The sequence below is a fragment of the Salmo salar genome, chromosome 10 (assembly GCF_965601325.2).
Source record: "Salmo salar chromosome 10, fSalSal1, whole genome shotgun sequence".
Lineage (NCBI taxonomy): Eukaryota > Metazoa > Chordata > Actinopteri > Salmoniformes > Salmonidae > Salmo > Salmo salar.
The window spans coordinates 109,233,060-109,260,221 of NC_138300.1; the positions used below are offsets into that span (position 1 = coordinate 109,233,060).

The 27,162-nt window shown below is 43.2% G+C and overlaps 2 protein-coding genes across 2 annotated transcripts in view; both read right to left on the minus strand.

Moving 5' to 3' along the window:
* The window catches only part of ppfibp2b (PPFIA binding protein 2b), an 80,763-nt gene extending 59,299 nt beyond the window's left edge, over positions 1 to 21,464 (minus strand). The window contains 2 exon segments of the mRNA XM_082957367.1: positions 517 to 618; positions 21,306 to 21,464. Coding sequence (XP_082813493.1) covers positions 517 to 580 — 64 coding nt within the window. The 5' untranslated portion in view covers positions 581 to 618; positions 21,306 to 21,464.
* A 4,097-nt stretch (positions 21,465 to 25,561) lies between these two features.
* On the minus strand, positions 25,562 to 26,623 carry olfml1 (olfactomedin-like 1). Its single transcript, XM_014125482.2, has 2 exons — positions 26,431 to 26,623; positions 25,562 to 26,307 (listed from the first exon to the last, which is right to left on the minus strand). Exons 1-2 carry the CDS (start codon positions 26,621 to 26,623, stop codon positions 25,562 to 25,564), a joined length of 939 nt encoding a protein of 312 aa, XP_013980957.2.
* Between the last annotated feature and the right edge of the window lie 539 nt (positions 26,624 to 27,162).

The following is a 27,162-nucleotide window of genomic DNA, read 5'->3' on the forward strand; positions in this document are numbered from 1 at the left end:
ATGGGCTCGTGGTAATGATGAAGTGGAATGGTATCAAATACATCAAACACATGGTTTCCATGTGTTTGATGCTATTCCATTTGCTCCATTCCAGACATTATTATGAGCTGTCCTCCCCTCAGCAGCCTCCTGTGTGTCACAGGCAGGGCTGATCTGATGTTTTATTCAGGAACTAATTTCTTCACAGGGTAGCCTTGCTTAGTCTGCTCTGTTTCTCAGCTTTTACCTGTCTGGCAGTGGCATGGTGTGTTTCAAGCACACACACGCCAGCAGTTAAACCTGTTTGATATACAGTATGTCACCTGAACCAATCACTGTGTACAAAGACGGTATAATGAGGCAAGGACCTTTCTTTCAAAAGAAGTGAACTAGTTTCTCAAGTTTGTTTTATATTCCAAATTGACATCAGAGCTGTGTGAAAATACACAGATCTTTTCAATGGTGAATCAAAAAACCATAATAAACTGTGGGAGAATGTATTAGATGTAGTAGGAAGAGACAATTCATCACTTTTACCTGCGATGATGTCATCCATTTGCTCCAAGGCAGCCTCCAACATGTGACTTGCATCTGAGGCCATGGCGACAGACTACTGCATCAGCCTCTATGTTTAGTGTCCTGGAGGGAAATATAAACACTGTTAAATTTTAAGAAAGAGGAATTCTAAATATAATTTAGCTTTGAAAACTTTGTACAGTAAACATCAGTTAGAAAATAAATGTCATATGGTACAAACTAGCCACGTATAAATAAATACCTGAACGCAGTACTGAGAATGAATTGTAATGCTGTGATATATTCTCTACTGAAATGGTTTCAGATACAGTATGTCCTTGTAACATGCTGGTTCCTAGGCATACATTGCAGTATGATCACATTGGCTAGGCCTGGTACAGAGACTACTGGTATTTTCTCTGGGTCATCCCTATCAGTAGGACAGAGCATGGCTTAGGGGCTGCCCCCCCCCCTCCCCCCTCGGGGCTGCCCCCCCCCTCCCCCCTCTGATGACTGTACAGTGGACCTCTGTTCTAATGAGGCTTCCAAACCACCCAGCAGGGCCTCCTCCCTCTGTCATCCTGCCTTACAACCATCAGCATCTACCCTCTTAGAGAGAACAGCCCGTCCCTTGCCTCACCCCCCAGGTTACGGGATCTGAACACACTGTGAATGTCTTCGTTCTTTCAGCTGTTGATAGAGCTGATGGTTGGTGGCGTTGGGGTATATATCCATTCCACTCAACCATCACTGAGTTGGGAGACATTCACAAGGACCCAGGTCGGTTTTCATTACGGCTCAAAAGGGATCAGAGTGAAGCGTGACGGATAAATTGATTGCTGTGCCAAGAAATAAATCTGTCTCACACATCAACCTATGATGAGTTCCAAAGATCAAAGACAATACAAGCATCTTGAACTTTGACTGCTTAACTCTTTCATTCCCACCAACTAACTCTGTACTATCTATCATATGACATAATGGAAACATAGCTATTCAAGTAATCTTCTCTGGAAAAATAATTAGATGTGACCATTGACTGTGATGCGTTGAGGACATAGCGACAGGCCTCTGTGACAAAAGGCAACTGTAGATGCTGGAATGGCAGGCAGGGACAGGCAGGCAGTGCTTTGAAAGGAGCCAGGCGTCAACAGTGTTAATTATGTGGCTGTTCAGATTCAGCTGGACACGGCTGAGGGTGATGGCTCCATTCATTCAGAGCCTCTGTAGTACTGACAGCTCCTCTGTGTAACAGCATCACAGTGGGCAGCAGACACTGCTATTCTAATAACTGGCCTGATCATACAAACCCAATTAAAGCCTGCAGTTAAAGGCCATGAAGAGATCAGGGTACTGCAGTGCACTAATGGACATGCCAAAGAGAATAATACAGTCTACTGTCTGTTTCTGTACAATCTAATGTAGCTCGAAGACACGACCTTGGTAGAGCTATTGCCCTGCATTAGGATACTATTGTTGGAGTGTATCAAGTCCATTAGAACAAACTGTAACAAAAGAACAGTAAAGTGGCAAACAAATGAGAGCTTCATTATGATATTAGAACATAAGATATGCTATCTGTAATAAACCTATGACTTCCAGATATTCAAAATCATAGTGAAACTACCTACTACTTATTTATCATTATTATTCATAGTTTATGTAGAAATAGACACGCCTTATTCTCACAGTTTCCTAGTAAAAAAAAAAACTGCCAGCAAAACAAACTTGATCACCCTGTTATTGCAGGAAATGTCCTGCATAGCTGAAATGCAAACATGTAGTGTATTTGAGGTTTAATTAAAAAGGCTTCTAAAGTTTGTAATTTCCATTTTAACATTTCAGAATTGATTTCACCTAACAGAAAATATATCAACCCCTACAAAAATGCCCATTATATATAATACACACAATAATTCACATTCCATGTTGCTGAAGGACTATTTTCCTTCTGTGAGAAACTGGTCAAATTAAGATCCTGCATCTGTACACCCTGTCATGACAGCAGTTTGTTATAAGAACTACATTTTCTGCCCGGTCTTAATGCTTTGCACAGCAAGAAAGCATTGAGGTGGTACTTTGCAGACACAAATATGACTAAAATATAACCAAGCAAACAGACCCATCAATAACCTTACAGCACCTAAAGCCTTCTATTTAATTTGGGCCCAGTGTCACTAGTCAGCTATCACAGTCATTCTTACCACAGAAAAGAGGAGTAGGCTGAGCCTGTTTGAAGAGGATAACATTAGCTAGCAGTGCTCAGGATGTCCCTTTGTCTTCCCATTTCATCCTCTGCCCCTGACAGTGCAGTCTAGCAGTCTCTCACAATAATGTTCCATGGGTCAGCACCTTTCTCCGCCGCAAGGTGTATTTTCAATTCAAACACCTGGGCCTGCTCCTCGCTGGATAAGCCATCGACTCAACAGAGAGTGAAATCTAGCCCGGTGCTGTCAAAGCAAATTTCTGTCAAAAACTCAACATTTCAGCTATATCCAACTTTCACAATGCAGAAAACAGCAGGTTTAGAACAATGTGTTGCTGTCTGGAAAAGACATAAAGGACTTTTATACTACTCCACAGACCACATAAAATGCTACATAACCTGGAGGTTCCGTGCTGAGTCAAATTGAGCCGCCGGGGCATTTATGTGGTGTGCCAAAAAACTCTGAAGGTTAAAACAACAAACCTCTCCTCTCCTGAAGCACAAACCCCATAAACAAACTGAATCCAAGCTGGTTTGGATAATAATATATTACCTTAACAAGTAACATCTGTAGCCTAAGTAGAATCATATCTGTGTTATGCTGTTGAAATTATTAAATCTAGGCAAAAAAAAGATTTACAAGAATACGATATAAAGATTGAATCATCCCTTGCCACTGTCTTTAGAAACGTGTGAACTGTAACTCTATAACTTCCTCAAATCTTAAGATGTTCTTGGTCTGTACAAATAAATATACAAATCCACTGCACCTGTGTATAGTCCGTACAGTGTCAAACCGCTGTGTCTGCTAGGTCATTGCAGCCTTATTCTCTCCTGCTGCTCGTTCAGTGACTTTCAGAAGTGCATTTCTGAGCCACCCACAGTTTGGAGAATCACCAAGCATCCGAGTGCTTCTGCTGCTATCAGTAAAATGATTAGTGACATCCGAAAACATCACATGCCGAACAGTGTCCTAAGTACATTACAGATATCCAGCTCTGTATCTGGTTTCTGCACATTATCCATTTGGAGAACTGTGATAAGCACTGCATGGGACCTGCTTAAAAAGGGAGAGACAGTAACTTGCCTCTAAGGGCCCAAATTATTCTAAACATTCCTACAAGGGAGAAGGTCTGAACCTCTAAACAGTGCTTTGCAATTTCCATGCCTTTACCTTATAATCCTGAAAAAGTTTATGACAGATTATTTACAATTGAGTTTCCCTCCAGTCCTATCAAAGGACTATAAGGACTATAAAAAGTAGATTTGCCAAGCTCCCAGCTTGATAAAAAGAAGCAGCGTGTAATACTGGTCAGATCCTCATGGCCCTCTATCTGTCCCCTGCCAGCGACTTTATGCTGTTGTAATTAGAGTGTGGACCTGAGGCATTCCTTCACGCTGGCCAGGAAATAGCTGATTCTGGCTGAGCACTTGGGACTGGAGGGATGCTCTATCTCAGCCAGCGCTATCACCACCATGTGTTGTCTAACATACTCCTGCCATTCAAAAGTCTCTGGGAGATTACAAGAACAACATATGATGCCTGTAAGATCATTAATAAGTGTATTAACACAGTGATAATGACGTTTGATCATTATCAGTATAAACATGTCAGGAGGGTTTTTAATTTATTAAAATGCTGTTCACCGGCTACATACAGTACAGATGTCAATGGAACACAGGCCTAATGATTAACAAGAAAGTTTCCACCTCAATACAAAGTCCAACTGAGAAAAGACAAATACTTGTATGAGCAAATGAGCTCAATGCCCACTCAAGACCATTGTCTGAGTCTTTGATATAAGTCTGCAGGATCCAAATGAATGTAATAAATATCATTTCTATGGAAATACATTTCTGGTCGAACAATCTTGTGTGTAGATGATAAATACTTGTTTTATCAGAAGGTATGATATCTGTGGTCCCTTGCAGTTAGGACATATAATAATGAATGGTGAGCTTTGTTTGAGCCAGACAGTAACAGTAGTAACACTGGGAGGAAGATCAAGTTCCTGTTTTTGTCCATGTTGTCCCGGCCTGCACTCCTCATGCTCTGCTGACGACAGACACATTGAGCGCTGCTGGGTAGAGTTACAGTACAGCCATCAGCGGTGTCCCATTCGTTCACAGGGACCAGAAAAGTCCCACATTCACCAGACCAAAGGATGGCTTGTGTGTAAGTCAAATGGCCACAAGATTCAAATGAAGGAAGTGCATTTGATTGCCATTTTAACATGATTCCTGATTGTTTGTTTAAGGAGGCCATCAAGGCCGTACAGTTTTGGGGGTGAAACTTTTCTGCTTAATTCATATACCTGAACATCTAGTGTTTATCACAAGTTACCAGAGGAAGACATAAATTCCACTTTTATCTGTTGGAGTAACTCTCAGGTCTTCTGACACTAATGGCTGGGCCTAAGAAGTGGTCCTACTGCTTTCAACAATTAGTCTGGTGGGTAATGTGAACAGAAATGCCAGAGCATGTGAAGTGGGGTGAAGCACAGAGGGGTGTGAGTTTACTGTTTTCCCTCATTGACTCTGGCCTGTTTGGATAAGCAGAGCCAACTGCTGTTGAAGCCCAGAGAGAGAGTGAGAACGCTCTGGAGGCCTGGATGTCACAAACGCAAATAAGGGGTTGAGCAGGAAATACCCAAGAATTTCGACCACGAAGGCAGAAGAGATGAACAGAAGAAGTGCCGTGCTAGAGTGGGCATCCAGCCAGGGAGAAGTGTGCCGGCGCAGCACATCTGGCCACCAGTGCGTTTCCTAAGTCTAGCCTACCCTGCGCCTGCTCTACGCACGGCAACCCTCAATCTCCAGCACAGCCCAGTTCGCCCTGTGCCAGCGCTTCGCCCGTGCCGGGCTACAGTGACATCTCAGCCAGGACGGGTTGTGCAGGCCGTGCGCTCCAGACCTACAGTGGTGCCTGCTCCCAGAGCCAGGCCTCCTGCAAGTCTCCCCAGCCTGGTAAGCCCTGTGCCTGCACCCAGAGCCAGGCCTCCTGCAAGTCTCCCCAGCCTGGTGAGTCCTGTGCCTGCGCCCAGAGCCAGGCCTCCTGCAAGTCTCCCCAGCCTGGTGAGTCCTGTGCCTGCGCCCAGAGCCAGGCCTCCTGCATGTCTCCCCAGCCTGGTGCGTCCTGTGCCTGAGTCGCCCGCCTGTCCGGAGCTGCCAGAGTCGCCCGCCAGTCCGGAGCTGCCAGAGTCGCCCTCCAGTCCGGAGCTGCCAGAGTCACCCTCCAGTCCGGAGCTGCCAGAGTCGCCCGCCTGTCCGGGGCACGCTGCGAGGGTCCCCAGTCCGGGGTCGGCGGCGAGGGTCCCCACTCCAGAGGCGCCACCTAAGGGCCAAGCCGAAGGTGGAGCGGGGTCCACGGCTCGCACCAGAGCTGCCGCCGTAAGGAAGGCCCACCCGGACCCTCCCCTTTAGAGTCAGGTTTTGCGGCCGGAGTCCGCACCTTTGGGGGGGGGGGGTACTGTCACGCCCTGCCATAGAGAGGTTTTTATTCTCGATTTTGGTTAGGCCAGGGTGTGACTAGGGTGGGCATTCTATGTCCTTTTTTCTATGTTTTCTATTTCTTTGTTTTGGCCGGGTATGGTTCTCAATCAGGGACAGCTGTATATCGTTGTCTCTGATTGGGAGCCATACTTAGGCAGCCTGTTTTCCTTTGGGTTTTGTGGGTGGTTAATTTCTGTTTAGTGTTGCTAACCTGACAGAACTGTTTGGCTGTCGGGTTTTGTTTCTTTGTTTATTGTGTTCTCAGTAAAAGAAATACATGATGAGCACTCAACACGCTGCGCCTTGGATTACTCCCTTCGACGGCCATTACAGACCTGCTATATGGGACTTTGCACATCAACAGAAACATGCATCCGCTTAATATACCTCAGCAGATTTATTCCAAGCCATGAGTATTTAACGATCAAATCTCTCTAATAGCATCCTACAGAAACTATTCTTATGGGAGACTGGCTGATGATTAAAAAAATCATCAGCCAATAACTAACCAACCAAATAACTAAGCCGTCAGTTGACGTGGGGAACCCTGCTGTAACCTTGGGTTTGGTTTGCTTTACTTAGTCAGCCCTATATTAAGCCCATCCACCTCCCCTCGCTGGTGAAGCTTCGTTAGCTCTCCAAAATGTCAATATCAGGCGGCCCGAGTGTAATCGCCCTGGCAGTGGATGTTATGTCATACTCATGTCAGCAATCAAGTGACTGAGAGCATGTCAAGCAAACATGAGATCGCAACGTCTCACAATTGCATTGCTCCTTTCAGTGGCGGATAAAGGGTTCCAACATCATTAAATAAAAGTCAAGAAAACACAGTAGTCATAAGCACTACCTCATTATTACCATACATGTAAGAGGCCCTGGGAGAGAATGTGTAGACTAGTGTAAACATGCACGTTTCAGTTTTTACGTTTGAGGTTTTACTAGCTCAGGGAAGCAGGAAAAAAAATGTAATCACAGGGTTTGCTTACAATTGCCTGCAGATAAAGTGGACATTTACTTTATGATCACACTACACATCCTATTTCTTCAACAACAACAAAAAAAACCATATTTTTCATGTGTTTGAAACTGAAGACAGTTTTTTGATCCAAATCTCTCTTACCAACATGAGGCTAGCTTGAGGCTAGTAAAGCCAAAGGGATGCACATCATTTTCCACACCATTATTTAGACATCTAGAACTGTACAGTAGTTAACCCTGAGGCAGTGAGACCAGCATGCACAAAGGCCAGTGTCAGCAGTAGTGGGCAGACCAATAGAACCAGCGTGTCAACACGGCTTAATATACAGTATAAGCATCAAAGCCATAGCCCCACTGACAGCTCTAACATCCTATCAGGGCCTCATTCTGCCACTTACATGTGTTCATGTGCTAGTCGACAAGATGACACATCGGAGGGGACGAGCTGCCTGCAGGCCTTTACTTCATACAGCCTTCCATTTCAGCTGGGCGCTTGAGAGGTAGCCATCTAAACAGAAGTGGACTCAACTCGTGTGGCACTGGGGACCTGCGTGAGAAAGGTGATCTGTTGCATAATAGACAAGGCTTCATTGTAACAGTGTTGGCAGGGGGCCTAACACATAGCATTGCCAGATGACGAGTTTGTGTGTGCTGTGCTTCTGCCTTGGAACTGTGTTGCTCATTCAAAATGGCTGGTAGACCAGACTCCTACACTATATGCAGTACATGACTCCTGATGCACAGAACATAGTAAGGTTACATGGTGTCAACATCTTAACCCACAAGCCAGCTCAACCAGAACAAACCCAGCTCAAATGGCAGGATAACATTATAGTCACACTATGCAAAGCATGTCTCATAACCTGTGGGCAACATGTGCTCAGACCACAGGACTGACAGATGAAATCAGCCCATCCAATGTGGGGCCATTGTTGGAGTGAGATACTTCGCTTTCAAACTAATTCTGTTGGTGCATGAATGCATAGTACTGTATAGTAGGTAAGGAATCAAACAAACTTCAACAGTCTACACTTGCATTGGTATGGAGGGTATTCCATGGAAGACAAGTACAAAGTATTCCATGGAAGACAAGTACAAAGTCATATCAGTAGCTGTCAGCTGTTATTACTCATCTTCACTGAGTCTTCCAGACCGGGGCTCTGGAGTGGGGTTAGGACAGGACAGATGACCCGGACCCGGTTGACTTTCTGCCAGCTCACCGGGCCTATCATCGCTCCGCTCACCTGGCAGCTGTGACGCAGGGGAGTGCAGGTTGCAGGAGCAGAGAAATGTCATCCACGAGCAGGTGCACTCTAATATGTCACAAACATCAGACAAAAGGCCAGGAAGAAACTCAACTCAACTCTGGAAAGTCCAGCCAATCAGGTGTCACCTCACTGTCTACAACATGACCTTCCCCTCGCTTGGCTCAGGGGCTTACCAAATCCATCATACCTTGTTCGTTCAAAAACAAATCTACCAATCCTTTTACCAGGTTCTCTAGGCCTATTTCTTACAACATGGTAGTGTCTGTCATCATCCTGTAACACTAAGCACATATCTAGTCATGAAATCTATGCAGCCTACTCACTCACTTTTTATAGCTACTGTTTATAGGCCTCCTGGGCCATATGCAGTGTTCCTCACTGAGTTCCCTGAATTCCTATCGGATCTTGTAGTCATAGCAGATAATATTCTAATTTTTGGTGACTTTGACATTCACATGGAAAAGTCCACAGACCCACTCCAAAAGGCTTTCGGAGCCATCATCGACATGTCTCTGGACCTACTCACTGCCACAGTCATACTCTGGACCTAGTTTTGTCCCATGGAATAAATGTTGTGGATCTAAATGTTTTTCCTCATAATCCTGGACTATCGGACCACCATTTTATTACGTTTGCAATTGCAACAAATAATCTGCTCAGACCCCAACCAAGGAGCATTAAAAGTCGTGCTATAAATTCTCAGACAACCCAAAGATTCCTTGATGCCCTTCCAGACTGCCTCTGCCTACCCAAGGACATCAGAGGACAAAAATCAGTTAACCACCTAACCGAGGAACTCAATTTAACCTTGCGCAATACCCTAGATGCAGTTGCACCCCTAAAAACTAAAAACATCTGTCATAAGAAACTAGCTCCCTGGTATACAGAAAATACACGAGCTCTGAAGCAAGCTTCCAGAAAATTGGAACGGAAATGGCGCCACACCAAACTGGAAGTCTTCCGACTAGCTTGGAAAGACAGTACCGTGCAGTATCGAAGAGCCCTTACTGCTGCTCGATCATCCTATTTTTCCAACTTAATTGAGGAAAATAAGAACAATCCGAAATTTCTTTTTGATACTGTCGCAAAGCTAACTAAAAAGCAGCCTTCGCAAATGGAGGATGGCTTTCACTTCAGCAGTAATACATTTATGAACTTCTTTGAGGAAAAGATCATGATCATTAGAAAGCAAATTACAGACTCCTCTTTAAATCTGGGTATTCCTCCAAAGCTCCATTGTCCTGAGTCTGCACAACTCTGCCAGGACCTAGGATCAAGGGAGATACTAAAGTGTTTTAGTACTATATCTCTTGACGCAATGATGAAAATAATCATGGCCTCCAAACCCTCAAGCTGCATACTGGACCCTATTCCAACTAAACTACTGAAAGAGCTGCTTCCTGTGCTTGGCCCTCCTATGTTGAACATAATAAACGGCTCTCTATCCACCGGATGTGTACCAAGCTCACTAAAAGTGGCAGTAATAAAGCCTCTCTTGAAAAAGCCGAATCTTGATCCAGAAATTATAAAAAACTATCGGCCTATATCGAATCTTCCATTCCTCTCAAAAATTTTAGAAAAAGCTGTTGCACAGCAACTCACTGCCTTCCTGAAGATAAACAATGTATACGAAACGCTTCAGTCTGGTTTTAGACCCCATCATAGCACTGAGACTGCACTTGTGAAGGTGGTAAATGACCTTTTAATGACGTCAGACCGAGGCTCTGCATCTGTCCTCGTGCTCCTAGATCTTAGTGCCGCTTTTGATACCATCGATCACCACATTCTTTTGGAGAGATTGGAAACCCAAATTGGTCTACATGGACAAGTTCTGGCCTGATTTAGATCTTATCTGTCGGAAAGATATCAGTTTGTCTCTGTGAATGGTTTGTCCTCTGACAAATCAATTGTAAATTTCGGTGTTCCTCAAGGTTCCGTTTTAGGACCACTATTGTTTTCACTATATATTTTACCTCTTGGGGATGTCATTCGAAAACATAATGTTAAATTTCACTGCTATGCGGACGACACACAGCTGTACATTTCAATGAAACATGGTGAAGCCCCAAAATTGCCCTCGCTAGAAGCCTGTGTTTCAGACATAAAGAAGTGGATGGCTGCAAACTTTCTACTTTTAAACTCGGACAAAACAGAGATTCTAGGTCCCAAGAAACAAAGAGATCTTCTGTTGAATCTGACAATTAATCTGGATGGTTGTACAGTCATCTCAAATAAAACTGTGAAGGACCTCGGCGTTACTCTGGACCCTGATCTCTCTTTTGAAGAACATATCAAGACTGTTTCAAGGACAGCTTTTTTCCATCTACGTAACATTGCAAAAATCTGAAATGTTCTGTCCAAAAATGACGCAGAAAAATTAATCCATGCTTTTGTTACTTCTAGGCTGGACTACTGCAATGCTCTACTTTCCGGCTACCCGGATAAAGCACTAAATAAACTTCAGTTAGTGCTAAATACGGCTGCTAGAATCCTGACTAGAACCAAAAAATTTGATCATATTACTCCAGTGCTAGCCTCCCTACACTGGCTTCCTGTTAAGGCAAGGGCTGATTTCAAGGTTTTACTGCTAACCTACAAAGCATTACATGGGCTTGCTCCTACCTATCTTTCCGATTTGGTCCTGCCATACATACCTACACGTACGCTACGGTCACAAGACGCAGGCCTCCTAATTGTCCCTAGAATTTCTAAGCAAACGGCTGGAGGTAGGGCTTTCTCCTATAGAGCTCAATTTTTATGGAATGGTCTGCCTACCAATGTGAGAGACGCAGACTCAGTCTCAACCTTTAAGTCTTTACTGAAGACTTATCTCTTCAGTAGGTCCTATGATTAAGTATAGTCTGGCCCAGGAGTGTGAAGGTGAACGGAAAGGCTGGAGCAACGAACCGCCCTTGCTGTCTCTGCCTTGCCGGTTCCCCTCTTTCCACTGGGATTCTCTGCCTCTAACCCTTTTACAGGGGCTGAGTCACTGGCCTACTGGTGTTCTTCCATGCCGTCCATGGTAGGGGTGCGTCACTTGAGTGGGTTGAGTCACTGACGTGGTCTTCCTGTCTGGGTTGGCGCCCCCCCCTTGGGTTGTGCCATGGCGGAGATCGTTGTGGGCTATACTCGGCCTTGTCTTAGGACGGTAAGTTGGTGGTTGGAGACATCCCTCTAGTGGTGTGGGGGCTGTGCTTTGGCAAAGTGGGTGGGGTTATATCCTGCCTGTTTGGCCCTGTCCGGGGGTATCATCGGATGGGGCCACAGTGTCTTCTGATCCCTCCTGTCTCAGCCTCCAGTATTTATGCTGCAGTAGTTTATGTGTCGGGGGGCTAGGGTCAGTCTGTTACATCTGGAGTATTTCTCTTGTCTTATCCGGTGTCCTGTGTGTATTTAAATATGCTCTCTCTAATTCTCTCTTTCTCTCTTTCTGTCTTTCTCTCGGAGGACCTGAGCCCTAGGACCATGCCTCAGGACTACCTGGTATGATGACTCCTTGCTGTCCCTAGTCCACCTGGCCGTGCTGCTGCTCCAGTTTCAACTGTTCTGCCTGCGGCTATGGAACCCTGACCTGTTCACCGGACGTGCTTGTTGCACCCTCGACAACTACTATGATTATTATTATTTGACCATGCTGGTCATTTATGAACATTTTAACATTTTAACATTTTGACCATGTTCTGTTATAATATCCACCCTGCACAGCCAGAAGAGGACTGGCCACCCCTCATAGCCTGGTTCCTGTCTAGGTTTCTTCCTAGGTTTTTGGCCTTTCTAGGGAGTTTTTCCTAGGGAGTTTTTCCTAGCCACCGTGCTTCTTTCACATGCTTTGCTTGCTGTTTGGGGTTTTAGGCTGGGTTTCTGTACAGCACTTTGAGAATATCAGCTGATGTACGAAGGGCTATATAAAAAAAATAAAAATAAATAAAAATAAATAAATAAATTTGATATCTCACCTCAGTTACCTTTACTGCAGCGGCCTAAATCAGGGTCACAGAATGTTTTTGGTAGTCTTAAACAAATCTACTTTGAAACAAAAGTATACAGCTCACACACATGGTTATGGGCTTTAAAAAAGAAGACACCTGTACCATGTCAGATATAGAGTTGAAATGTATTACATTTTGAGTTTGCAACCCAATATTACACTTCATATACATCACAGAAGACTGAAAAAAACAAAACCATTTGACATAGAAACACAGGATTTTCTGTGGGTTTAAATTTTTTTTATTGGGGCCTCCTGAGTGGCGCAGTGGTCTAAGGCACTGCATCGCAGTGCTAGCTGTGCCACTAGAGATCCTGGTTCGAGTCCAGGCTCTGTCAAAGCCGGCTGGCACCGGGAGACCCATGGGGCGGTGCACAATTAGCTCAGCGTCGTCCGGGTTAGGGGAGGGTTTGGCCGGCAAGGATGTTCTTGTCCCATCGTGCACTAGCGACTCCTGTGGCAGGCTGGGCACAGTGCTAGCTGACACAAGTTGCCAGGTGTACAGTGTTTCCTCATACACATTGGTGCGGCTGGCTTCCGGGTTAAGCCGGCCTGGCTGGGTTGTGTTTCGGAGGACGCATGCCTCTCTGTACGGGAGTTGCCGCGATGGGACAAGACTGTAACTACCAATTGTATACCATGAAATTGGGGAGATTTTTTATTGATTATGATTACAAATATTAATAACATTCCACCCATCATCCTCTAATCTCTGTAGAAGAACCATCTAGTGAGATAGACTCTAAATTCTTGACATAGACAAATGGGCCAAGACAAACACAGAACTACGTCTTTGCTAGGTAAAGCCCCGCCTTATCTCAGCTCACTGGTAACCATAGCAGCACCCAACCGCAGCACGCGCTCCAGCAGGTATATTTCACTGGTCACCCCCAAAGCCAATTCCTGCTTTGGTCGCCTTTCCTTCCAGTTCTCTGCTGCCAATGACTGGAACGAACTGCAAAAATCTCTGAAGCTGGAGACTCTTATCTCCCTCACTATCTTCAAGCAACAGCTGTCAGAGCAGCTCACAGATCATTGCACCTGTACATAGCCCTTCTGTAAATAGCCCATCCAACTACCTCATCCCCATACTGTATTTATTTTGCTCCTTTGTACCACAGTATCTCTACTTGCACATTCGTCTTCTGCACATCTCACTCCAGTGTTTAATTGGTATATTGTAATTACCTCGCCACTATGGCCTATTTTATTGCCTTACCTCCCTTATCTTACCTTACTTGCACACACTGTATACATACTTTTTTTCTACTGTATTATTGACTGTATGTTTGTTTATGTGTAACTTTGTGTTGTTGTACGTGTTGAACTGCTTTGCTTTATCTTCGCCAGGTCGCAGTTGTAAATGAGAACTTGTTCTCAACTAGCCTACCTGGTTAAATAAAGGTTAAATAAAATAAGAAATAAAAAGTGCAGTGTTTTCAAATCCAAATGTTGTAAGAGCACATCGTTCAGGCAGAACCCCCATCTGAGCTGGGAGGGGAGCTAGTTGTTTTAGGGATCATATTCCTAGAGAACACAGGGATACCTGATTAGCTAAGGAACTCCAACTGTAACTGGAAAACAACCAACCTGCATGGAAAAACCGTCAAACTACGTCCCACATGATTTTTTTCCCTCCCGCAATCACTCACCACTCAACACTTCCCTGCTCTGCTGAAAGCTTTAGCTTGATTTGCCTTGACAGGCGATGGTCATATAACTTTGTCAGATTAAAACAATGTTCACTTCAACCTCTCTTTTTGGCTTCCGGCTAACTCTGGGCTGCCTGTTTACCATGGAGCTTTAAACCTTTTGTCAAGTAGGGAAAAAGTAAATGTCCTGGCCTGGTAGAGGTCGCTCACCTTTGTCTGATGAACTCTCATCACAGTTAGGGGGGAAGCACACAGGTTGAAGAATGTCACTGGTGGACCCCAGGATCAATAACTTAAGTAATATGTTTGTTATTAAAAAGATTAGACATTTCAGCATACGACTCAGGTTTACTTGTAACTAAAGCATGGATGTTCAATGGTTTCCATACAGAACATATCCAGGCAATGCATAGCAGTCCAAATGCCATGCAAACATAAAATCCTGCAGAAATAAAATAGCATTTACGGTCATCCTTAGGGGGAAGTTGCTAAACAATTGCAATATTTGTTTATGCATTTGGCCTGGGTCCTGGGAGGGTATATCATCTCAAAGACATACAATCGCATACTGTTTCACATGGGGCTGGGGAGAGGCATAAAACAGAGCTCAGGACAAATAATGGGCCTTATCCATTTGTCTGAGCACATGATCCTTAGAGCACAGCCCCGCTGACTGCCGCCCAGCTGTGGGACTACCAATGTGTTGTCTTGACTTTCTACACATACAGTATATTAAATTGGCAATCTGCAGTAGCTACATCCATTTTTGGACTTATAAATGAATGATATGTACGGATTTGATTCTTAAAAAATAACTCCCTCATGAGCTTAGTTCAACTGTCGTACCCCATCAGAATCCACAATATAAACTTGTTTTACTGTACTGTTAACAAAGTAAATGCAAACAAACATTGTATAGCCTCAAAACATGGTTAAACTATAATTGTGATGTCATGGATGATCAGTTCTTGCATACGTAGCTCTGTCTATGAATTTGAGTGGTTCCATTTCTTCAGCCCCATCCCTCAGCTTTGCAGCAAATCAGTGCTTTGTTATTGTTTCAACTGTTGATTGCCGCTTTAAGTGTGTTTTTTTTATATGTAATAACACAGCAGATCCCTTTCACTAGCTTGTCTGTTTCTTTATCTTCGCCACCTCAAAACAGAAGTGTCCAGCACCATACATAGGCTACCCAGAGGTCTGTCCACTAGTATCATTCATTGAGAGAACTCTGGTAGAACATTCCTTTGCTAGTAGGAAAATGATATAATAACTAGAGCCCGACTGATTTATCGGTTTCCCACTATTAATCGACCGATATTGGCCTTTTACCTCCATATTGGTCAATAACGCCACGATAACCGATATTTAATAAATAGAATGAAAAAAGGAAATCGCATGCTTATCTGAACACACCATTCTCATGATGTGTCATTATTGTCACAATGTATGAAATCAACATCTGAAGCATAGGTATTGTACAATCGCTCTTTTGGATGGCAATTTATGAGAACTCAATGTGGAAAAATGTTCCTGCTGTAAAACAGTTTATCGGCAGATACATTAGTATTGATACGTTTTGCCCCCCCAAAAAAAATCGGTATCGGACCCCAAAAAAAAATATCGGTCGGGCTCTAAAATCAACACAAGAAATTCTCTTCCCTGTGATTTTTCAAGCCCTCCTGGGAGTAGTAAGCTTTCTCCGCTCTCTGACATCCAGTATCTGACTGAGGATTACCTCCTGTAGATGACTCACAATGCCATAGCCGTGTGAGTTGACAGAATAATTATTCAAACCTAGGACTGGAAGGATGACTACTCCTGTTGGTATTAAACACACTGTTTGATCCTCAGAGTATAATGCCCTGATCTGCTACTATGGTTATGTCTTTTCTTCCTCATTCTGTGACTTAGTGCAGGATATAAGCTTATACTTAAAATGCAAACTCTCCTTTGAATATTCTTTGTATGTAGGAAATAACTAGTATTTCCTCACATTAATTTAAACTCCAAATAGAAAAATAATAATTATAATAATAATAATAATTAAATGTACAATTGTAAGGCAACCAGCTGCAACAGGCTGGTGAGTTTGCTCAACATTTGGGCATATACTGTAGCTGAATCAACATACATTGTCAAGTTGAATTGTAAGTTCACTCAACTTTGAATTGATGGTTAAGTGAACATACAATTCAACTTGAGAATTTATACTTCCTTTAATTGCATATTTCTTACTGTAAAATGTATATATTTATGACAATACATAAATCATAAGGCCTTTCTTTGAGGGCCTAGTTACATCCTAACACAGTGGTCTGAAACTCCTGGCTTACAGGCCACATCAAGCCTGCAAGTCACATTATGCTGGCTTGCAAAGTGATGTGTAATTCTTATTGGAATCCAGCCAGAGTGAGGATATGCAACAATTGGAACTTTTAATCACCCACAACGTACATTGAGAAGGACTGTCAGGGTAGGGAACATTGAGACTACCTAAATCATATAAACTGGAATAGCTATCTCAGTAACAGGTGCAAAAAGTCCAACTACAACAAAATGGATTAGTTTAGAAAAATGTATGTTATTTATGTTTGTGTAGCATAAGATTCATAAACCAATCAATGTACAAGCAAGAACACAAGTATTTCAGCAAAAAATTCTGAAAATCATCCTGCAATAGAGCATGCTGGGAAATATGATAATGATGGGGGTTGTTTTGAGTGGTTTTGAGCAAACATTAATTTGTAATTTTACTTAACAAGCTTTTTCAAATTCAGCTCACTTCAAGCAGAGTTTGTTGAGTAAACAAACTTGAACACATTAGCTTAAATTCTTGTCCTTTTGAAGTCCATTCAACTCACAGAATAACACTGATTAAGCAATTGGTTAAGTTGGCTTTTTTTACAGTGCAATCAAATAAGTTCAATAGATTAAGAATGAGGGGCCTGCTGAGTGTCGCAGTGGTCTAGGGCACTGCATCACAGTGCTAGCTGTGCCACTAGAGAACCTGGTTTAAGTCCAGGCTCTGTCGTAGCAGGCTGCAACCAGGAGACCCATGGGGCGGCGCACAATTGGCCCAGCGTCGTCTGGGTTAGGGGAGGGTTTGGCCGGCAGGGATGTTCCTGTCCCATCACCCACTAGCGACTCCTGTGGCGGGCTGGGCGCAATGCACACTGACACGGTTGCCAGATGTACAGTGTTTCCTCCGACACATTGGTGTGGCTGGCGGGTGTTGCGGGTGTTGTGTCAAGAAGCAGTGTGGCTTGGGTAGGTTGTGTTTCAGAGGACGCACGGCTCTCGACCTTCACCTCTCCCAAGTCCGTTCGGAAGTTACAGCGATGGGACAGGACTGTAACTACCAATTGGGGAGAAAAAAATCTACACAATTAAAAATGTAAAAAATAATGCAACAAGCACCCTCTCTCTGTGATAACAACAGTATTGTGAATGATACTGAACAAAAATATAAAACGCAACATGTAAAGTGTTGGTCCCATGTTTCATGAGCTGAAATAAAAGATCCCTGAAATTTTCCATACGCACAAAAAGCTTATTTATCTTAAATTGTGTGCACAAATTCGTTTACATCCCTGTTAGTGAGCATTTCTCCTTTGCCAAGATAATCCATTCCCCTGACAGATGTGGCATATCAAGAAGCTGATTAAAGCTGATTAAACAGCATGCTAATTACGCAGGGTCACCTTGTGCTGGGGACAATAAAAGGCCATTCGAAAATGTGCAGTTTTGTCACACAACACAATGCCACAGATGCCTCAAGTTTTGAATGAGAATTTGCATGCTGACTCCACCAGAGCTTTAACAAGAGAACTGAATGATAACTTCTCTACCACAAGCCTCCTTCAATGTTGTTTTAGAGAATTTGGCAGGACGTCCAACCAGTCTCACAACCGCAGACCACGTGTATAGCGTTGTGTGGGCGAGTGGTTTACTGATGTCAACGTTGTGAACATAGTGCCCTATGGTGGCTGTGGGGTTATGGTATGGGCAGGCATAAGCTATGGACAATGAACACAATTTAATTTTATCATCAATTTGCATGTACAGAGATACTGTGACGAGATCCTGAAGCCAATTGTCGTACCATTAACCTGCCGCCATCACCTCATGTTTCAGCATGATAATGCACGGCCCCATGTCGCAAGGATATGTACACAATTCCTGGACGCTGAAAATGTTCCAGTTCTTCCATGGCCTAAATACTCACCAGACATGTCACCTATTGAGCATGTTTGGGATACTCTAGATTGACGTGTACACCAGCGTGTTCCAGTTCCCACCAATATCCAGCAACTTCGCACAGCCATTTCAGAGGAGTGGGACAACATTCCACAGGTCACAATCAACGGCCTGATCAACTTTATGCGACAGAGATGTGTCACACTGCATGAGGCAAATGGTGGTCACACAATGGCGCCAGAGGGGATGGCTGCCATTTTACGAGCTCCTAACCAACTTTGCTATCGCACCTCGAACTGGACGAAGATTTTTTCTTTAAGGAGACTGACCCGAAGGATATACTGCTTTCTCGTGGCCAGGCCCAAATCCCCAAATCAGAAAAAGGCGGCGGAGGTCGGGCTGCCTTCAGAGAATTCGTAGGAGAGTCAGTAAATCTACACTACCATCCTTACTATTGGCCAACGTGCAATCAATGGGAAATAGAATGGATACAATTAATACTATCCTACCAATGGGACATTAAAAACTGTAATATCTTATGTTTCATCGAGTCGTGGCTGAACGACGACATGGATGGCTGGGTTTTCCGTGCATTGGCAGGACAGAGAAGCTATGTCTGTTAAGACGAGGGGCAGGGTTGTGTGTCTATTTGTCAATAACAGCTGGTATGCGATGTCTAATATTAAAGAAGTCTCGAGGTATTGCTCGCCTGAGGTAGAGTACCTCATGATACGCTGTAGACCACACTATCTACCGAGAGTGTTCTCATCTGTATTATCCGTAGCCGTCTACTAACCAACACAAACCGATGCTGGCACTAAGATCGCACTCAACCAACTCTATAAGGCCATAAGCAAACAAGAAAATGCTCATCCAGAAGCAGCACTCCTAGTGGCCGGGGACTTTAATGCAGGCAAACTTAAATCAGTTTTACCTAATTTCTACCAGCATGTAACATGTGCAACCAGAGAACAAAAAAACTCTAGACCTCCTTTACTCTTCACACAGAGACACATAGAAATCTCTCCCTTACCCTCCATTTGGCAAATCTGACCATAATTCTATCCTCCTGATTCCTGCTTAGAAGCAAAAACTAAAACAGAAAGTACCAGTGACTCGCTCAATACGGAAATGGTCAGATGACGCGGATGCTACGCTACAGGTCTGTTTTGCTAGCACAGACTGGAATATGTTCTGGGATTCATCCAATGGCACTGAGGATTATACCACCTCAGTCACTGGCTTCATCAATAAGTGCATCGACAACGTCGTCCCCACAGTGACCGTGTGTACAGTTGAAGTCGGAAGTTTACATACACCTTAGCCAAATACGTCTAAACTCAGTTTTTCACAATTCCTGACATTTAATCCTAGTTACAATTCCCTGTCTTAGGTCACTTAGGATCACCACTTTATTTTAAGAACGTGAAATGTCAGAATAATAGTAGAGAGAATGATTTATTTCAGCTTTTATTTCTTTCATCACATTCCCAGTGGGTCAGAAGTTTACATACACTCAATTAGTATTTGGTAGCATTGCCATTATATTGTTTAACTTGGGTCAAACATTTCGGGTAGCCTTCCACAATAAGTTGGGTGAATTTTGGCCCAATCCTCCTGTCAGAGCTGGTGTAATTGAGTCATATTTATAGGCCTCCTTGCTTGCAAACACTTTGTCAGTTATGCCCACACATTTTCTATATGATTGAGGTCAGGGCTTTGTGATGGCCACTTCAATACCTTGACTTTGTTGTCCTTAAGCAATTTTGCCACAACTTTGGAAGTATGCTTGGGGTCCTTGTCCATTTGGAAGACCCATTTGCGACCAAGCTTTAACTTCCTGACTGATGTCTTGAGATGTTGCTTCAATATTGCCACATCATTTTCCTGCCTCAGTTGATTTGATTTGATTGGTTTTCTGATCCACGCCCCTACTTTTTTTTTTAAAGGTATCTGTGATCAACAGATGCATATCTGTACTCCCAGTCATGTGAAGTCCATAGATTAGGGCCTAATGAATTTTTTTCAATTGATTTATTTCCTTATATGAACTGTAACACAGTAAAATCTTTGAAATTGTTGCATGTTGCGCTTACATTTTTGTTCAGTATAATTTGGAGACCAATGAAACACTGGTGTTTAGGGGGAATTCTATTCAGATTAATGAGACCTGGGCCACTTGGGATGAGCATGGCAACAGAATACATTGTATCCTGTGTGCAAGTCCCCTCCAACTCTTCGTCCATATTCAAGACACTCAAGCATTTCTGGTCTATGAATCATCTTCGCTGTTTGATGGCAAGCACACACAGCTGGGTGCACTACAGTCTTGATACTTACAAATTACCATATCATACACAGCAATAAATATTTAGCTGCTTGTCATGCAGTCCATAATTGATAGTCTGCAATTAAACTTGGGTGAGTAGGCTGCAACATCATTTAACACAACATAGGCTACTATAGCCTACCATGAAAACAACAAAACTGCATTTCAACAACAGAAACCCATACAAACCATTAAAAAGCAGGGAATTGCTTTGTGTGCATTCAATGTAGCCCATTTTCTCCTCATAATTCTTACATAAATTGTGTACATATATAAACTGAAAACCATATAATTTTACTACTAAGTGTGAAAGCAACTGCAACAAAAACAAATTGAGAAAAACAACCACTACTACTTTATTTAAATAAAGCTACATGCCAAGTGCTTAGATACTTGTGGAATGCTGAGAAACTGTTGAAACCACATACTGTACACAACTGCAGTCATGTTCAGACAAGTTTTATTCTGTCACTTTCCCAGCGCTCATCCACCTGTTCCGTAAGCAAATCAGTATATTGAACATACTTGAATTTTTTTTTTGTATAGAACAATTAAAATTGTGTTTATTCACAAAGCCGTCGTACATTCGGCTACAGATAGGATTTAATTCGTATGTACTTATATTATGAATACCTGCGAGTAGGATACAAACTTTACTAAGTAAACAGTAATAAGAAAACAAGTGTCTCGGCATTACCTATATTATCCTCGACTTCGGAGACTTGCTCTCCAGCGCGTATTCCTCCCCTTCAACTTGCAAAATACACTATTGACCACCTTGGATTTAAAAACGTCCTTAGTGGTGTCTTCAACGATGGGATGCTCCGCGCCTTGACCGACTGTGCCTTCGCGCTGCCAATGTGTTCATAAAGCCTCTCCACCTGTCATGTGATTCTAAGGGCGTGCCATCCCATCAAACTACACAGTCCATGTGCTCTAGCTACTCTTCCTCCTCAATACTCTAACAAGACTACATGTAAACTCACATCTGCAACAAATTATTGTAATTACGTGTAATAAATATATTACAACTCATCACATCTTGTGTATGCTATTTGTGTACACATAAATACACTTTTTTTGTGGGGGGGGGGGGGGGGTCCCATTTACCTGTGCAAATTTGTATCTCACTTGGTTGAGTCTGCCATGGCCCAGCACGTGCACAGTATTATATACCCTACGACTGTAGGACTAAAGCATATAGCCTATCATTTGGACGCTTGGCTCACTGGTGTTTGTGCTGACGTTCTTGACAACAGTGCCATCTGCTGATTATAAGTGAGACAAGCATAGTTATACAAAAAACTCAGCAAAAATATCTCAGGTTAGATTACCACAGTACGAGTCATAATACCCATAAAACCTAGCGGTCAAATAAGGAAATGGTTCCATCGTTTTCCACCATGCATTTTTTCCCATATGGGATTACCTGGCGTGACGTTTTGATAACCATGTAAATCTCTCTAGGACAAGGTGATTTATCAAAACTGTCTCCTGTATCTACCCCCAAAAATGAAATGCTAATTAGCTATCTTATGTGGTTATCGTAAAGAACTACAAATGCCATGATAATTTGGACGAGACTGCCGAATTGAGGCAAAGGTAAGAATCTCTGGATTAACATATAATGTTAGCTTAATTTAGTAATGAATTTAGTAATGAATAAATTACATTTCTTTAAACTGACATTTCTTTGAACTGTCATGTGCAAGTTTTAAATTGACACAATACCTGTTAGCAAAGGTGTCAGCTAGAGATGCCGTGCAGGAGTTTGCAGGGATTTGTAGTCTTGCATGATGTCTACTTAGATGCTAATTAGCATTTTTTCATCTGAGAGTAAATAGACCTGAATATATTGATACAAGGCACCTTGTGAGAGTGATTTACATAGTTATCAAAACATCATAAGCCTACACGAAACACAGACATTATTTTAAGTGTTTCTAAAATTCCCTATGGGAATAATGAATGGTGTAAAAACGATTGGAACCATTTCCCTGTTTGACCACTAGGTTTTATGGGTATTATGACACCAACTGTGGGGCTCTATAACTAGCTACCTAATCTCATTTGACTACACATGGCCCATGCACAATTAGCCTGTCCACGTGGTTGCTATGCCATATACAGTGAGGGAAAAAAGTATTTGATCCCCTGCTGATTTTGTACATTTGCCCACTGACAAAGAAATTATCGGTCTATAATTTTAATGGTAGGTTTATTTGAACAGTGAGAGACAGAATAACAACAAAAAAATCCAGAAAAACGCATGTCAAAAATGTTTAAATTGATTTGCATTTTAATGAGGGAAATAAGTATTTGACCCCCTCTCAATCAGAAAGATTTCTGGCTCCCAGGTGTCTTTTATACAGATAACGAGCTGAGATTAGGAGCACACTCTTAAAGGGAGTGCTCCTAATCTCAGTTTGTTACCTGTATAAAAGACACCTGTCCACAGAAGCAATCAATCAATCAGATTCCAAACTCTCCACCATGGCCAAGACCAAAGAGCTCTCCAAGGATGTCAGGGACAAGATTGTAGACCTACACAAGGCTGGAATGGGCTACAAGACCATTGACAAGTAACTTGGTGAGAAGGTGACAACAGTTGGTGCGATTATTCGCAAATGGAAGAAACTCAAAAGAACTGTCAATCTCCCTCGGCCTGGGGCTCCATGCAAGATCTCACCTCGTGGAGTTGCAATGATCATGAGAATGGTGAGGAATCAGCCCAGAACTACACGGGAGGATCTTGTCAATGATCTCAAGGCAGCTGGGACCATAGTCACCAAGAAAACAATTGGTAACACACTACGCCGTGAAGGACTGAAATCCTGCAGCGCCCGCAAGGTCCCCCTGCTCAAGAAAGCACATATACATGCCCGTCTGAAGTTTGCCAATGAACATCTGAATGATTCAGAGGACAACTGGGTGAAAGTGTTGTGGTCAGATGAGACCAAAATGGAGCTCTTTGGCATCAACTCAACTCACCGTGTTTGGAGGAGGAGGAATGCTGCTTATGACCCCAAGAACACCATCCCCACCGTCAAACATGGAGGTGGAAACATTATGCTTTGGGGGTGTTTTTGTGCTAAGGGGACAGGACAACTTCACCGCATCAAAGGGACAATGGACGGGGCCATGTACCGTCAAATCTTGGGTGAGAACCTCCTTCCCTCAGCCAGGGCATTGAAAATGGGTCGTGGATGGGTATTCTAGCATGACAATGACCCAAAACACACGGCCAAGGCACCAAAGGAGTGGCTCAAGAAGAAGCACATTAAGGTTCTGGAGTGGCCTAGCCAGTCTCCAGACCTTAATCCCATTGAAAATCTGTGGTGGGAGCTGAATGTTCGAGTTGCCAAACGTCAGCCTCAAAACCTTAATGACTTGGAGAAGATCTGCAAAGAGGAGTGGGACAAAATCCCTCCTGAGATGTGTGCAAACCTGGTGGCCAACTACAAGAAACGTCTGACCTCTGTGATTGCCAACAAGGGTTTTGCCACCAAGTACTAAGTCATGTTTTGCAGAGGGGTCAAATACTTATTTCCCTCATTAAAATGCAAATCATTTTATAACATTTTTGACATGTGTTTTTCTGGTTTATTTTGTTGTTATTCTGTCTCGCACTGTTCAAATAAACCTACCATTAAAATTATAGACTGATCATTTCTTTTTCAGTGGGTAAACGTACAAAATCAGCAGGGGATCAAATACTTTTTTCCCTCACTGTACATACAACATAATAACATGTCATGTACTGCCTTTCAAAGTCACCACAAAGAACAAGAACAGAAGCTCATATCAAAATTATTATAGGAACAGGAATGGGAAAATATGGTTTCTCTGTTAATAGAATAGTGCCATCAGTTTGTGGAAATGTCAGATTTAGTTGTTTCCCATTAGTTTACAGGCACATCCAATCTTTAGAGCTCTGATGTGTTCAGCAGGGTCATAAAAGTTGCTCCATAAACATTTATGACTATGCAAAAAGCTACTGTTTTGGGAGAGCTCTCTTAGCTCATTCCGTTCAACAGTGCCATATTGGCAAAACGTATTTTCAGTCACTGTACCTCCAAGTAGCATCTGACTACATTGTACTAAGAACCATCTGACCACTACATTGCTCTCAGAAAGACAACTTTTTAAATGCAGTTTATTATAATCTTGTAGAAAGTCACGTGAAAATATGGGCCTCTAGTAAACTGTGTGTTGTGTTACCTCAACTTAAATTGATTATTGTTGGCTATACTTTTTATTATGATAAGAATATGGACATTGTTAATTAGTTATGTTTTGAATACGCCTGTGGTTCTATGACTGATAAGCGTTTAATGTAGACTCGTGTCAGACTTCAGCCTTGCTCTTGAGGTCCACTTTGTAGATGGTCTGGTAGCCGTCGTCCCAGGTGTAACAGTACTCTTCTTGCGTTGTGTACAATCAATCATCGACACGAACTCCAACTTGTAACACCAGTCATGGAGCTTTATTCTGATAGGAACAGCACAAAATTGCACGTCATGCAATGCACGGCTCACCATCCAACTCTGCACTCACGCACTGTACAACATATACAACCCCCCCCACCAGACACAGTAAGTTGCTAGCTAGTATTAGCTGGAATTCTCTACAACAAAATGCACCACAAATATTCACCAAAAACCGCTGCATCTTATGTGTGATGTTCGAATAACATTTACAAACAAATGTATATAAATTGTACATTTAAATCATCACTTGGGAGTATAAAAATCACTCTTGACGTACAGTGCTTTGCAACCAACAACTTACCGCTGGTTTGGTGCTTGTTCACTGGGACGATTCTAACTGAAACATCCTCCCTCATAAGCAAGCTACGCAAACCAGCCAATAAGATGCCATGTTGAGTAGGTGAAGGCAAGACAAAAATAAAACCAAAAACCCATTGGCTTAACAATAAAGTGGCAAGGGGAATCACCAATATAACCCTGTTACACAGGCATACAGCTGCTTGTCCTTGGGGTGGTAATGCATACTGTAGTGGTTGGTGTAGCGCTTAGGAAAGAACAGCACAGGGCTCTCCTCACTGTGGATGGGGTCGTGGATATCGTACAGGCACTGAATGCTGGAGCGCCCTCCACAGCAGGAGTTATACACCACGTACAGCGTTCCACAGATCATCAATGCTGACTCTGCATCGCGGCTCGTACAGGTGGTGTCCCAGGTGTGCTCCACAGCCAGGCTGCTCTTGTCCAGCTTGGTGATCACCAGGTTGCCCCCAAACTCTGGGTCAGAGTAGATGACCCACAGGCCCAGTTCTTCCACAGCCAGGTCCAGGAAGGTGTGCGTGGTGAGGGCGTAGGTAGGCAGGCGGCCAACCCCGGCCAGCAGCATACTGTCGGCCACAGTGCGGTTGAGGAGATGGACCTTTAAGATCTGGTTGGGTGTGTCTGCCCTGTGATAGTACAGAAAACCATTGTAGACCACATGGCCTGTTCCCTGCCAGGGAAAGGGGAGCTGAATTGGATGAGCCTGGGCGTGCCTTCCCTCAGTGAAGGTCTTCAAGGATTTAAACTCCAGTACGGTGTTGTTCTTATTCCCGCTGAAGAAATAGATTTTGGCAGAGCCCTTAGTAGGGTCTTGCAGCCAGGATCCATAGACATCCCCTGCTTTCTTCACTATCATCAGAGACTTCACACCAGTGAGAGCTATGTTGCAGTCTATACATGAAAGGACAAGAGTAAGATTGAAAGTATCATCATTTATTTCTCAATATCATGTACAACACACACACACACACATATATTACATTGTTTTACAGTTAACATCAGTTTCCTAAGTACCTGTCCCCAGTGTGATCTTTACTTTTTTCTTCTGGGCGTCTTTCATCTGCTGTTCCATCAGGGCCTCCTCTACCTCGATGTGGGCCTGGTTAGGGGTCTTATTCTCCAGGTACTCCACGTCCCTCTCCACTCGCTCCACCCGCTTGGCTACATTATCCACCTGGGTCTTTACCTCTGTTCGGTGCACCTCCATGCTAGCCAGCTGGCCACGCACCTTTGTAGACAGGTAACCAATTTGTAAGTCGCTCTGGATAAGAGCGTCTGCTAAATGACGTAAATGTAAATAGATCTTCTGGTCCACCCGCTGGGTGTTCTGCTCACATTTGATCAGACGCTCCTGGGCAAGAGAGGTGAGCAAGCAGATGCTGTCTAAGAAGTGGCACAATGTGATTGTAAGATAGTGGACCCTAGGTGGTCTTGTCAGGGGGTGTAAAGTGTAAGGATTCAGACAAAATCAGGTGCAAAATGGAGGCATTTATTTATAGGTGCAGAAGGTGAAATGGAACCATGGATGTTTACAAGACATTGATGAACTCTGACACTTTCAAAATGACAATCATCTAAATAGCCAATAACTGAGGCAACAACTGGCTTCTAAGGCAGAGCGCCTATAACATCAGTAATTACTCATACTGCTGAGTAAAACAAAAAAAATGGGACCAAATGTCACTCTAGCCCAAGCTCTCCTGAAATGATCCAGAATAGTTTAGAAACGCTTGGCTGCCCTAATCA